This window comes from Oncorhynchus mykiss, chromosome 32, assembly GCF_013265735.2.
Source record: "Oncorhynchus mykiss isolate Arlee chromosome 32, USDA_OmykA_1.1, whole genome shotgun sequence".
Classification (NCBI taxonomy): Eukaryota; Metazoa; Chordata; class Actinopteri; order Salmoniformes; family Salmonidae; genus Oncorhynchus; species Oncorhynchus mykiss.
In genome coordinates this window covers 17,500,449-17,514,817 of record NC_050572.1, presented here as the reverse complement: position 1 = coordinate 17,514,817, position 14,369 = coordinate 17,500,449, and the positions used below count along the sequence as shown (strand labels likewise).

The 14,369-nt window shown below is 41.2% G+C and overlaps 1 protein-coding gene across 6 annotated transcripts in view; it reads left to right on the top strand.

The window, feature by feature from the left end:
• Positions 1-14,369, top strand: part of elmo1 (engulfment and cell motility 1 (ced-12 homolog, C. elegans)) — a 208,890-nt gene that overhangs the window by 143,788 nt on the left and 50,733 nt on the right. For all 6 annotated transcript variants that reach the window (XM_036970712.1, XM_036970710.1, XM_036970716.1 and 3 more), the window contains one exon: positions 2,635-2,771. In XM_036970712.1, coding sequence (XP_036826607.1) covers positions 2,635-2,771 — 137 coding nt within the window. The remainder of the gene's footprint in view (positions 1-2,634; positions 2,772-14,369) is intronic.

Sequence of the window (14,369 nt, the reverse complement as noted above, 5' to 3'; positions counted from 1 at the left end):
TGAGAAATAATTGATCAAAGTTGGCTGATTTCTGACATTTTACCAAGGCCTCCTTTTAGACTACATAATGTTTCATCTGTAGATGCTACAAAGCAACAACAAACCAATCGTATGAAACGTTACTGCTTGATCTCTAATATGACTAGTGTTTTTATCGGGGGAAAATATTTAGGAATATTGAAATATATAAACATGAACATTTGAAAATATATAATTTTTGATTTGTCAATTTTTTATATATATATATTTTTGAACATAATATAGTCTACGTGCATATGAAAATTCCAGATTGGAATCTCTGTTACTTTTAGAATGGATTCAAAATGGTCACCCTCTGCTCTGGGCTGGGCGATATTGCCTAAAAATCTGTTGTACAATTGAAGGTCAAACACACATTACCTTTTTAAACAGTCAGCAATAATCTAATGAATTCAGGGTTGTGAAATTAAACAGGCTGTTATACCACTAATAATTAAGTTATTTTGTCAAAATAGTTTAACCTGCTTTTTTTTTTACACAAGCCCACATGCCCACGTTCTAGTGAGTAGCCAGCTAATCTTTATAGGAATCTTTCTATTTCAAGTTTTGCCAACTTGGATCTATTTGCTAGCTAACAAGGCAGAACAGTTCTTTCTGTCTATCTCCAACTGTTTGAACAGCGTACAAGCCTGTCTACTTCGTTCAGATGTTTAAATCAAGTGGCCCTACCTTATTTCTCAGAGTGAAAACTAGTTGCCAATTCCTTATATAACTGTGTTTTATACTTATTGCACATTTATAAAACACAGACTAGACGGCTAGTATAACCGTCTTTGGCTAAAATGCTTCTACTAGTACATGGTACCGCAATGCCACGCGTGACAAACTGAGCCTTGTAGTAGTGTCTGCTCTGCATGCAATTTGAGTAGTTGAGACATGAAAAGAGTGTCGTTAGAAAGGTTATGTTAGTATTTGTAATCGGTTAACTTCTCTATTACAGTAAAATAATGTTTCGGTGTCCATATGACCCATTCTGTTGGACCAAGTCTCAAATACAAATAGCGAGTTGAAACCGTTTGTCAGAGAGGAAGACGTGATCTCTCATCTTTGTTGTTGTGAGTGGCAGGGGGAGGGGCTTGGTGTGTGTGTTTGAACAGGGAGGAAGAGGCGAAGCGATAGGTGTCAGTCTCGCAAAAATCTGCTCAAAACAAGTCCAATGCATTTTGCCCAGCCCTACCTCTGCTGATGATTTGCAGGATGTGCAATGATACAAGTAAAAGGTGGGCTGTGATTGGTTACATTGCCTACCATGCCAATTTCTCCATATAAAATGGTCCATAACTTTAAAACTAGCAGGGATCCCACTCTGGGATATATTTTATTTTATTTAATGTTTTTTTAACTAGGCAAGTCAGTTAAGAACAAATTCTTATCTACAATGACGGGCTAGGAACAGTTGATTAACTGCCTTTTTCAGGGGCAGAACGACAGAATCTGGGATTCGATTTAGCAACCTTTCAGTTACTGGTCCAATGCTCTAACCACTAGGCTACCTGCCGCCCTAGGTTTTTACAAAATATTAAAACATAAATTAACATACTACAATGTTTTATTGAAATCAAAATACCCCTTGTATTACAGAGCAAGCGGGAAAGCTTCATATGACACCAATGTTTGCTTTGTTGCACCTACAGATGAAACATTATAGAGTTTTAAAGAAGGGCATTGCCTCGAACACACCTACAGCATCATCTGGATATGTGTGCAACAAAAGTTTAACATTCATTCTGCTACCATTTCTGTCAAGCTGTCTACACATACAATCTGATTAATACGTTCGGCAAATCCAACGTATGCACCACACAGAACGCACTGCAACTGCCTCTGGAACGCAATGCTGCAAGGCAAACGCAGCGTTCCAACGGATAGGAATGTACTTCTGATGTACCAAAACGCATTTTAACGTTGTTGTTGTCTTAATCTCTTTACTGATGGATCTTATACCACTGACTCAGTAGCTGACTAAATGAAGTGTGTCCCCACTGGGCCCTGGTCAAAAGTAGTGCACTTTATAGGGAATAAGGGTACCATTTGAGGGCGTAACCTTAGAGGTAAACTGCAGTTCAAATTCACCTTTCCAATACTCACATGGCAGTCTTAGACACTGGAATGTATGGATACAACGTCAGTCAAATTAAAAACAAGTGAAAATAGAGTCTAAAATACAAGTGTGCAGTATGTGTTTGCTAATTGCCTCAATGCCAGGCGAAGGGTTATTTAGTCTTGGTTTGATAACTCCCTCCGGATCCTCTTATGGTTATGTCTTCTTTGTTCTTATAATCTTAATCTTATGTATGTATAGATTATCATGCAAGAGATCTTCATAATAATTGATGGTTCAGTCTCAGCTCTTTAAACCTTGTATGCCCTGATACTGCATTAAGACCTAAAAATGCAACTCTGAACTTGAGCATTTGTTAGTCATACTGTAATCTTTAGAAATTGGCAGAGTGCTTTTCCCACTTAAGCATCCAAACATCCACTGTCCAAAATCTCTGGTAGGGGAAAACCTCCAATTTCCAAAATCTCTGAGGGAGAACAGTCAATGTGTCTCTCAAACACAAGGCTTACGTCCTTTCTCCTCTGTCTTTACAGCCAGTGAGAACTGCCATGACTTCCACCCCATGTTCTTCACCCACGACCGCTCCTTTGAGGAGTTCTTCTGCATCTGCATCCAGCTGCTCAACAAGACCTGGAAGGAGATGAGGGCCACCAGCGAAGACTTCAACAAGGTGAGGGTGGCCTTTGCGGTAGCGTGAAGTTGCCCCTAGACGCTGATCTTGGATCAGTTAGCATTTCTCCCCGCTAATGGTCAAGGTTAGGATGAGGGAGAGGAAGCTGATCCTAGATCTGTACCTACAGTAGGTGAAACTTCACCCCAGAGAGTTAACTTTAAGCCTATATCAACTTGATTTTCCAAAGGGTAATGTTTATTCCTTAAAGGAGGGCTAGCTACTGTAGGATTTCAGCTCTAATATAATTAATAACACATGGTCGTCTGTGGCTCGGTTGATAGAGCACGACGGCTTGCGTTGCTAAGATTGTGAGGGGCACCTCTTGGGGAATTGTGGGGGAGATCTTGGAGGGCTGGTGGGAGATCTGTTGACGTGCCCTTGAGCAGGGCGTTGACCCTGGTTGCTTCTGTGTGTCGCTCTGAGGACGTGCCCTTGAGCAGGGCGTTGACCCCGGTTGCGTCTGTATGTCGCTCTGGATGGGAGGCTGTTAGATGACTGATGTGATGTAAATGTCGAGCGACTTCACTGCATGTATATTGTATGTTTTTTAAATATTCAGTTAATCATTATGATATTTTTTAAAGATTGTGAGTGCTGGAACCACCCACACGAACATGTACAGTTCAAGTCGAAAGTTTACATACACTTAGGTTGCTGTCATTAAAACTCGTTTTTCAACCACTCCACACATTTCTTGTTAACAAACTATAGTTTTGGCAAGTTGGTTAGGACATCTACTTTGTGCATGACACAAGTCATTTTTCCAACAATTGTTTACAGACAGATTATTTCACTTATAATTCACTCTGTCACAATTCCAGTGGGTCAGAAGTTTACATACACTAAGTTGACTGTGCCATCAAACAGCTTGGTAAATTCCAGAAAATTATGTCATGGCTTTAGAAGCTTCTGATAGGCTACTGGACATAATTTGAGTCAATTGGAGGGGTACCTGTGGATGTATTTCAAGGTCCACCTTCAAACTCAGTGCCTCTTTGCTTGACATCATGGGAAAATCATGGGTACAAAAGCATCTATATCCACAGTAAAATCAGTCCTATATCGACATAACCTGGAAGGCCGCTCAGCAAGGAAGAAGCCACTGCTCCAAAACCACCACAAAAAAGCCAGACTACGGTTTGCAACTGTACATGGGGACAAAGATCATACTTTTGTACTTTTTTGAGAAATGTCCTCTAGTCCTCTAGTCTGTTTGGCCATAATGACCATCGTTATGTTTGGAGGAAATAGGGGGAGGCTTGCAAGACGGAGAACACCATCTCAACCGTGAAGCAGGGGGGTGGCTGCATCATGTTGTGGGGGCGCTTTGCTGCAGGAGGGACTGGTGCACTTCACAAAATAGATGGCATCACGAGGATGGAAAATTATTTGGATATATTGAAGCAACATCTCAAGACATCAGTAAGGCAGTTAAAGCTTGGTCACAAATGGGTCTTCCAAATGGACAATGACCCCAAGCATACTTCCAAAGTTGTAGCAAAATAGCTTAAGGACAACAAAGTCAAGGTATTGGAGTGGCCATCACAAAGCCCTGACCTCAATCCTATAGAAGATTTGTGGGCAGAACTGAAAAAGTTTGTGCGAGCAAGGAGGCTCTGTCAGGAGGAATGTAACAAAATTCACCCAACTTTTTGTGGGAAGCTTTTGGAAGGCTACCAAAAACGTTTGACCCAAGTTAAACAATTTAAAGGAAATGCTACCAAATACTAATTGAGTGTATGTAAACTTCTGACCCACTGGGAATGTGATGAAAGAAATAAAAGCTGAAATAAGTAATTCTCTGTACTATTGTTCTGACATTTCACATTCTTAAAATAAAGTGTTGATCCTAACTGACCTAAGATAGTGAATTTTTATTTGGATTAAATGTCAGGAATTGTGAAAAACTGAGTTTAAATGTATTTGGCTAAGGTGTATGTAAACTTCTGACTTCAACTGTATTCACACATGACTGTAAGTTGCTTTGGATAAAAGCGTCTACTAAATGATTATTGTTATTATATTAGCTCTGTAATTCTACTAATCAGCTGCGCCCTAGGACCTTGATTGGTTGAATCTAGTGTGGAAGAGCAGACCTAAAGAAGTGCCTTACACTATAAGGTGATTTTTTTCAGCTCTTCTGGCTGTGCCGTTGAGGTACTAGAGGAAACGCGCTTGTAGTTTTGTTTGGAACACAACCCTGCATCCCCGCCATCACACAATTACTGTTGTTTTTTAAGTAATCTGGGTCAGGTGGGCATCATTTGAAAGCTGGTTCTATTAGCAACATGACTAGCTAAGTTATAAAATACGATATTACATTGTTAGGCTTTCACAATGCAATTCAGGGAAACCGATTTGATTTTTGGTGCGCATAGATATGAGTGCATTCAGGTGTGTGTGCTGCAGTACATTTTCTTCACAATATACAAACAGGTTCATTCTGTTCAGAACACCCAACGGTATATCTCCGTACATCAAACATAGTGATCGTAAACATTGACACTGTATCTGACATGAGTTTTATGATATGGAAATGTGAGGTGCACATTTGGACTCACAGGTGTTTGGCTTTCTTCTATGACATCAAAGCAGTATTCATTATAATCCTCAACATTTCATCTTTTAAAATACGTAAAGTCCTCATAATTTGTCAGTCAAAACCCATACAGAGCTGTGAAGCACAGAGCCAGAGCTCTGACGTCATGTATAGCATGTTACTTACTGTACAGCCACTGCGTTCCAATTTAGAGGTTTATCAGTGCCCAACTGCCATTTTCAACCCGTATACCGGTATGAGTGTAAAGGGCTATCGCTAAATGACTAAAATGTAATTATAAACTGGGTGGTTCGAGCCCTGAATGCTGATTGGCTGACAGCTGTGGCATATCAGACCGTATGACAAAACATTTATTTTTACTGCTCTAATTACGTTTGTAACCAGTTTATAATAGCAATTAGGCACCTATGGGGTTCGTGGAATATGGCCAATATACCACGGCAAAGGGCTGTATCCAGGCACTCTGTGGTGCGTTGTGCATAAGAACAGTCCGTAGGTGTGGTATATTGACCCCCTCGGGCCTTACTGCTTAATTATAATGTACAGGAATAAGAAAACATTTGATTCTGTAAGAGTTTGTGATGTCACTATTTCATGTGGAGTGGTGGGTTCTAGTCTGGACATATCTCAGTGTCGGGCAGTAATGCAATTGCAATTATGATAATCACACATCATAAGGCTTGGCTTGCGTACTGCATGAAATTTTTATAATGAAGGCGCTGCTGTAGTGCCTATATAAAGCCAAGCTCAATTTTCAAAAATGAATTAAGATGCATAGTCAAAAATGCGTCCCAAATAGCACCCTATTTCCTACATAGTGCACTACCTTTTACCAAAGCCCATCAAAAGTAGTGCACTACAAAGGGAATAGGGTGCCATTTGGGAAGCATTCATGGAAATGCATTTCTCAATGTCAAATCAAATTTTATTTGTCACATGCGCTGAATACCGTGAAATGCTTACTTACAAGCCCTTAACCAACAATGCAGTTCAAGAAATAGCGTTAAGAAAATATTTGCTAAATAAAAAGTAACACAATAAGATTACATAACAATAACGAGGCTATATACAGGGGGTACCGGTACCGAGTCAATGTGGGGGTACAGGTTAGTCGAGGTCATTTGTACATGTAGGTAGGGGTAAAGTGACTATGCATAGATAATAAACAGCGAGTAGCAGCACATAGTGCAAATAGTCTGGGTGACCATTTGATTAATTGTTCAGGCTTATGGCTTAGGGGTAGAAGCTGTCTAGGCCTTTTGGACCTAGACTTGGCGATCCGGTACCGCTAGCGGTATGGTAGCAGAGAGACCGGTCTATGACTTGGGTGACTGGAGTTTTTGGGGCATTCCTCTGACACCGCCTAATATATAGGTCCTGATGGCAGGAAGCTTGGCCCCAGTGATGTACTGGGCCGCACACAATACCCTCTATAGCGCCTTACGGTCGGATGCCGATCAGTTGCCATACCAGGCGGTGATGCAACCAGTCAGGATGTTCTCGATGGTGCAGCTGTAGAACCTTTTGAGGATCTGGGCACCCATGCCAAATATTTTCAATCTCCTGAGGGGGAAAAAGCAATGTCGTGCCCTCTTCACGACTGTCTTGGTGTGTTTGGACCATGATAGTTTGTTGATGTGGACACCAAGGAACTTGAAAATCTCGACCCACTCCACTACAGTCCTGTCGATGCTAATGGGGACCTGTTCGGCCCTCCTTTTCCTGTAGTCCACGATCAGCTTCTTTGTCTTGCTCATATTGAGGGAGAGGTTGTTGTCCTGGCACCACACTGCCAGGACTCTAACCTCCTCCCTGTAGGCTGTCTCATCGTTTATCGGTTATCAGGCCTACAACTGTTGTGTTGTCAACAAACTTAATGATAGTGTTGGAGTCTTGCTTGGCCACGCAGTCGTGGGTGAACAGGGAGTACAGGAGGGGACTAAGCACACACCTCTGAGGGGCCCCAGTGTTGAGGAATCTGTGCCGCAGATGTGTTGTCTCCCCAGATTAGTTTTCCTCGAGGCGTGCCTTATTTTAGTAGTAATTTTGAGTGGTGGGAGTGAGCTCATCGCCCAGGCTTTCAAGTTAAATTATTCATCGTTGTTGTCTGACATGAAATACACATTGGATTCCTCCATCGGTTGGTCTCACTGCTCATTTAACTCCTGGCTTCAGTAACAGGCAGACGGTGCTGTTTTATTCAGATGAAAACATTTATTTTCAACACATACTTCTGAAAAAGTCTGACTCAGTCACTGTGTCTGAAGAAGTCTGATTCAGTCACTGTGTCTGAAGAAGTCTGATTCAGTCGCTGTGTCTGAAGAAGTCTGATTCAGTCGCTGTGTCTGAAGAAGTCTGATTCAGTCGCTGTGTCTGAAGAAGTCTGATTCAGTCGCTGTGTCTGTGGGTTTCTTTGCCGGACTGTCGGATTGCAAAGAAAATGTAAACTTGCGTGGTGATATTGGAAACCCAAGCCAATCAGAGCAGTATTCTATCACAGCATCACATGAACATTCTCTTTTTTCCTGTTGTCAAATGAACTGCAGAATGGTAGACTTGCTGTTTTCAGAAGATCCTGAAATGACTGTCGGACTAGATGTATTATTTGTTGTAGTTTGTACAGTATTGACTAACCACCAAGCTCCACTGTAGCTTCAACACCCTGTCTTGTTTTGAAGCATCAGGGTGTGAGTCATTGCCTGTGTCCCAAATGGCATCCTATTCCCTATATAGTGCTCTGGTCACTAAGTAGTGCACTATATGTGGAATAGGGTACCATTTGGGACGCACACACGCTGTGTAACATTGCAGTGAAGGCAGGAACCCATCTCTCCTGAAACAGCACAGTCTGTATGTGTTTTTTTGACAACTTAGGCCTGGTAATGCTGACCATCTCACAAAGCCCTGTGATGTATTCCCCCTCTATACTCTGCTCTCAGCCATTCCATACCACCCTGTCATATTAGGATGTATACTGTACTATACTGCCTGAAGGTGACTTTATAATTGAGGATAAGCGCTCATTCAGCATGTTAGTGTCCCCGCTCCTCTTTGCCAGGAGTGAGCTGGCTGCCTGTTTTATTTATTTCGAGACACAATGCTTGTGCTGGGGTTGCGTCTGTTGGTCAGGAGCAGTTGGTAGACGGTATACTGGGTGTTGGTCAGCATTGCCCTGCTGTAGACGTGATGCGAATTGATCCTTTCAGGTTTTGTTAGCCAGCATGATAAGCCATCAAAAAAGTGTAGAAAGAAAGGCTTATGTACCAAACCTTTACAGAACCATCAAAATAAAGTGAAACACCTTATAGGGATGCACCCCGAAAGATATGGCGCTCTTTTTCATGGTCCTTCAAGCCAGATAAGAACAGATTATGTGTAAATAACTTGGCATAAATGTACTGTTTATGCTTTCTGTGAAATATCCCTATTTAAAGTGCCTTCGAAAAGTATTCAGACCCCTAGACTTTTTCCAGATTTTTGTTACGTTACAGCCTTATTATAAAATGTATTAAAAAAAAAAAAATTCTGCAAACTACACACCCCATAATGACACAGTGAAAACAGGTTTTTAGAAATGTTTGCAACTTTATATATACATTTTTAGACAGAAATACCTTATTTATGTAAGTATTCAAACCCTTTGCTATGAGACTCGAAATTGAGCTCAGGTGCATCCTGTTTCCATTGATCATCCTTGAGATGTTTTTACAACTTGATTGGAGTCCACCTGTGGTAAATTCAATTGATTGGACATGATTTGGAAAAGCACACACCTGTCTATATAAGGTCCCACAGTTGACAGTGCATGTCAGATCAAAAACCAAGCCATGAGGTCGAAGGAATTGGCCATAGAGCTCTGAGACAGGATTGTGTCGAGGCACAGAACTGGGAAAGGGTACCAAACTTTTTCTGCAGCACTGAAGGTCCCCAAGAACACAGTGGCCTCCATCGTTCTTAAATGGAAGAAGTTCGGAACTACCAAACTGCCCGGCCAAAATGAGCAATCATAGGAGAAGGGCCTTGGTCAGGGAGGTGACCAAGAACCCGACAGTCACTCTTAACATAGCTCTAGAGTTCCTCTGTGGAGATGGGAGAACCTTCCAGAAGGACAACCATCTCTGCAACCATCTCTGCAGCACTACACCAGTAGATTCTCTGTTCTGATGAAACCAAGATTGAACTCTTTGGCCAGAATGTCTGGAGGAAACCTGGCACCATGCCAATGGTGAATCATGGTGGTGGCAGTATCATGCTGTGGGGATGTTTTTCAGTGGCAGGAACTGGGAGACTAGTCAGGATCGAGGCAAAGATAAACGGAGCAAGGTACAGAGAAATCCTTGATGAAAACCTGCTCAAGAGCGCCCAGGACATCAGACGTGGGGCAAAGGTTGATCTTCCAACAGGACAATGACCCTAAGCATACAGCCAAGACAACGCAGGAGTGGCTTCGGGACAAGTCTCTGTATGTCCTTGGCCCATCTAGAGCCCAGACTTGAACCCGATCGGACATCTCTGGAGAGACCTGAAAATAGCTGTGCAGCAACACTCCCCATCCAACCTGACAGAGTTCCAAGCTTGTAGCATCCAGTTTTTGCTTTGTCATTATGTGGTATTGTCTGTAGATTTATGATGAATAAAAACGTATCAATTTTACAATAAGGCTGTAACGGAACAAAATATGGACAAGGTCCAGGGGTTTGAATACTTTCCGAATGCACTGTATACCATGGCATTGTTGAATACTTGTTTCTGATTGGCTTGAAGGGCATTCTAGGGTCCTATATATTTACTTTGATTAATTAACTAACCATCTGTTGGCTCCTGAAGCTGTGTATGCCCTGGTTTCATTTTCACACCCACCTCTCATTTAACAAATGACTGGACTTTATATGGATTATTATTGTAACAAATGCACTGATGTGGTCAAATGATAAAGCATGTCAAGATATGTTGCATGAATTCACAATGGAAATACAATGAAGTCGAAAAATTGTTGAATTATTACTCTCACAATTTCACACATTTTCAACATATATTTTTGCCATTCTATACTTGACAAGCAGTTTGTTCCCATATTCCACCATTTGGCAGTATGCCTACCCATGGTCATGGCTGTGCGTAAATTTATGCACACTCTCAAGCAAATGTTCATATTTATAAATCTCACGCTTTGCGTGGAAATGATCCCACGCATGGTTTACGCACAGATTTGAGGCCCCGGGGCCAATTGTCTTTGGCACCCTTCTCCAACGGAACTGATGCTACACACGGATCTGCTGAGAATGAATCACACACACTCACATTCACACCTCTGGGGCCAGGAATTTTAATATCCAATCAAACACACCACTTTCTCTTGACAAGATGAGAGTGGTTCCTGATTGAATAAGGATCGATTATTCCTCCCTCCCTCCTTACCATCCCTCATGTCCCTGGTGTTTGTGTAGACGGTGAAGACAGGAGAAGAGGAGGAGACTGTGTCACTGAGGGTCGTTCACAGATCTTTTGGGGGGCATGTGCCCTAACTATTAAACAGGGCAACCCCGAACCACGGTCATAAACTCATTGAGTAATTATTACTTAGATTATTTATTTACAGAAAAGGAATAGATGGCCACATCTTAATGGCAAATCAAATGAAAAATAAATAACCCTTAGTTTCAAATGCTTAAGTCTTATTCACGTTACTAAGAACAAAACAAAATAATACAAATAATAACATACACAACTGGGTAAAGCATTTTGCACAACTATTTTGAACTGCTGCACTATTTCACAATGACCAACACAATTCCAGTCAAAATACAAGATTGTGAGAAATACTGTAGCCTACCATGACTATACCCAACCCAACTCCATTGTTGCCACTATGTATCCTACCTGAATGAAGCTTTGATTCAGTGGATGAAGGTATTGAGGAGCAGGGATGCTGAAGGTCACTTCAGGGATACAGCTGCTGATCTACACTTCCTAAATAAGCCAGGAATGAGAGCAAATTAATAGAAGAAAATGAGAAATACTGTAGCCTACAATTACTATAAACTGTATTACGCACCATAATATCTGTCCCTCTGCCCTCCCTAAATTGTGGCATTGAACGGTTCAACAGACTTTTATCCCTCCATAACTGACTACCAGAATACTGCAGCTCTGTGGGTGTAACATTCATTGACAATTTTGATACCTTCTGGAAACAAAGCTTGTATTATAAGGAGGATGGTATCCACCCAAATCATTTGGTTCCTGGATCCTTTCATAGAATTATAATTGAGACAATGACTTATCAATGACCCAAGCACAGCACAGTTAATCCCTACCATTGTGTCGTTGAGTTGTCATAATGCTTCAGCAAAAGTAGATTATCCCAGGGGCGTTGGAAGATGATGTAAACAAATAAAAAAGTGTTAAACCAGATACAATGCTATTTTAAAGTAAACAAATTGACCACAGACTTTCAGCACGCTTATAAGGAAGGACATTCAACAAGCACAGCACTTACACAAATTACTGATGATTGGCTGAGAGAAATTGATGATAAAAGATTTGTGGGGGCTGTTTTGTTCGACTTCAGTGCAGCTTTAGACATTATCGATCATAGTCTGCTGCTTGAAAAACGTATGTGTTATGACTTTTCATCCCCCTGCTATATTGTGGATGAAGTGTTAACTGTCTAACAGAACACAGAGGATGTTCTTTAATGGAAGCCTTCAACATAATCCAGGTAGAATCAGGAATTCCCCAGGGCAGCTGTCTAGTCCCGTTACTTTTTTCAGTCTTTACTAACGACATGCCACACTGGCTTTGAGTAAAGCCAGTGTGTCTATGTATGCAGATGACTCAACGCTATACATGTCAGCTACTACAGCGACTGAAATTACTTCAACACTTAACAAAGAGCTGCAGTTAGTTTCAGAATGGGTGGCAAGGAATAAGTTAGTCCTAAATATTTAAAACTAAAAGCATTGTATTTGAGACAAATCATTCACTAAACCTCAACTAAATCTTGTAATAAATCATGTTGAAATTGAGCAAAGTTGAGGTGACTAAACTGCTTGGAGTAACCCAGGATTGTAAACTGTTGATACAACAGTAGCTAAAATGGGGAGAAGTCTGTTCTCCATAAAGCCTTCTTAACAACACTATCAACAAGGCAGGTCCTTCAGGCCCTAGTTTGGTTGCACCTGAACTTCTGTTCAGTCGTGTGGTCAGGTACCACAAAGAGGGACTTAGGAAAATTGCCATTGGCTCAGAACAGGGCAGCACGACTGGCTCTTGGATGTACACAGAGAGCTGGCATTAATAATATGAATGTCAATCTCTCCTGGCTGAAAGTGGAGGAGAGATTGACTTCATCACATCCCGTATTTGTAATTGACATGTTGAATGCACCGAGCTGTCTGTTTGAACTATTGGCACACAGCTCGGACACCCATGCATACCCCACAAGACATGTCACCAGATGTCTCTTCACAGTCCCCAAGTCCAGAACAGACTATGGGAGGCACACGGTACTACATAGAGCCATGACTACATGGAACTCTATTCCACATCAAGTAACTCATGCCAGCAGTAAAATGTGATTTTTTTTAATAACCTCTTGGTGCTAGGGGGCAGTATTTTAATTTTTGGAAAAAAAACATTCCCGTTTTAAACGGGATATTTTGTCAGGAAAAGATGCTAGAATATGCATATAATTGACCGCTTTCGATGGAAAACACTCTAACGTTTTCAAAACTGTAAAGATATTGTCTGTGAGTATAACAGAACTGATGTTGCAGGCGAAAGCCTGAGAAAAATCCAATCCGGAAGTGCCCCAGGTTTTGAAAGCGCTGCGTTCCAATGACTCCCTATTTGGCTGTGAATGTACCATCAATGAGCTTACGCTTTCTACATATTCCCCAAGGTGTCTGCAACACTGTGACGTAGTTTTACGCATTTGTGTTAGAATAGCCGTAGGCGGCCACATTGCGTAAGTGGTCACATGGTGGCTCCGAGAGATATTCTCGCATAAAATACAGAGTTAGCCATTACTCCAATCGTTCCTAGAGAAAAACGAATTGTCCCGACGGATATATTATCGAATAGATATTAGAAAAACACCTTGAGGATGGATTCTAAACAACGTTTGCCATGTTTCTGTCGATATTATGGAGCTAATTTGGAATATTTTTCGGCGTTGTGGTGACCGCAATTTCTGGGCGATTTCTCAGCCAAACGTTGTTGAACAAACGGAGCTGTTTCGCCTACAAAAATAAAATTTGGGGAAAAAATTAACTTTGGCTATCTACCTGGGAGTCTCGTGAGTGAAAACATCTGAAGTTCATCAAAGGTAAACGATTTAATTTGATTGCTTTTCTGATTTCCGTGACAAGGTTGCCTGCTGCTAGCAAGGTATAATGCTATGCTAGGCTATGATAAACTTACACAAATGCTTGTCTAGCGTTGGCTGTAAAGCATATTTTGAAAATCTGAGATGACAGGGTGATTAACAAAAGGCTAAGCTGTGTCTCAATATATTTCATTTGTGATTTTCATGAATAGGGATATTTTCTAGGGATATTTATGTCCGCTGCGTTATGCTAATTAGTTTCAGGCGATGATTACGCTCCGCATGCGGATTTGGGAGTCACTAGAGGTTTTTTAAAAAGATGCAAATACACCTTTGGTACAGTGGGGACTGTGAAGCAACACAAACAGGCACAGAACGTGCATACACACACATGATAACATACGCACTATACACATGGATTTTGTGTTGTAGATATGTGGTAGTAGAGTAGGGGCCTGAGGGCACACACTTAATGTGTTGTGAAATCTGTTGTGAATGTATTGTAATGTTTTAAATTGTATAACTGCCTTTATTTTGCAAGACCCCAGGAAGACTAGCAGCTAATGGGTATCCATAATAAATATAAATACTTTACTATAGCTTACCATTCCCTAAATAAGCCAGTAAAGAAAGCATGGTAATCACTGATGATTACTAATAATGTTGTTATTCAGCAGAATCCTTAGGCTTCCATATGTTACAGTTG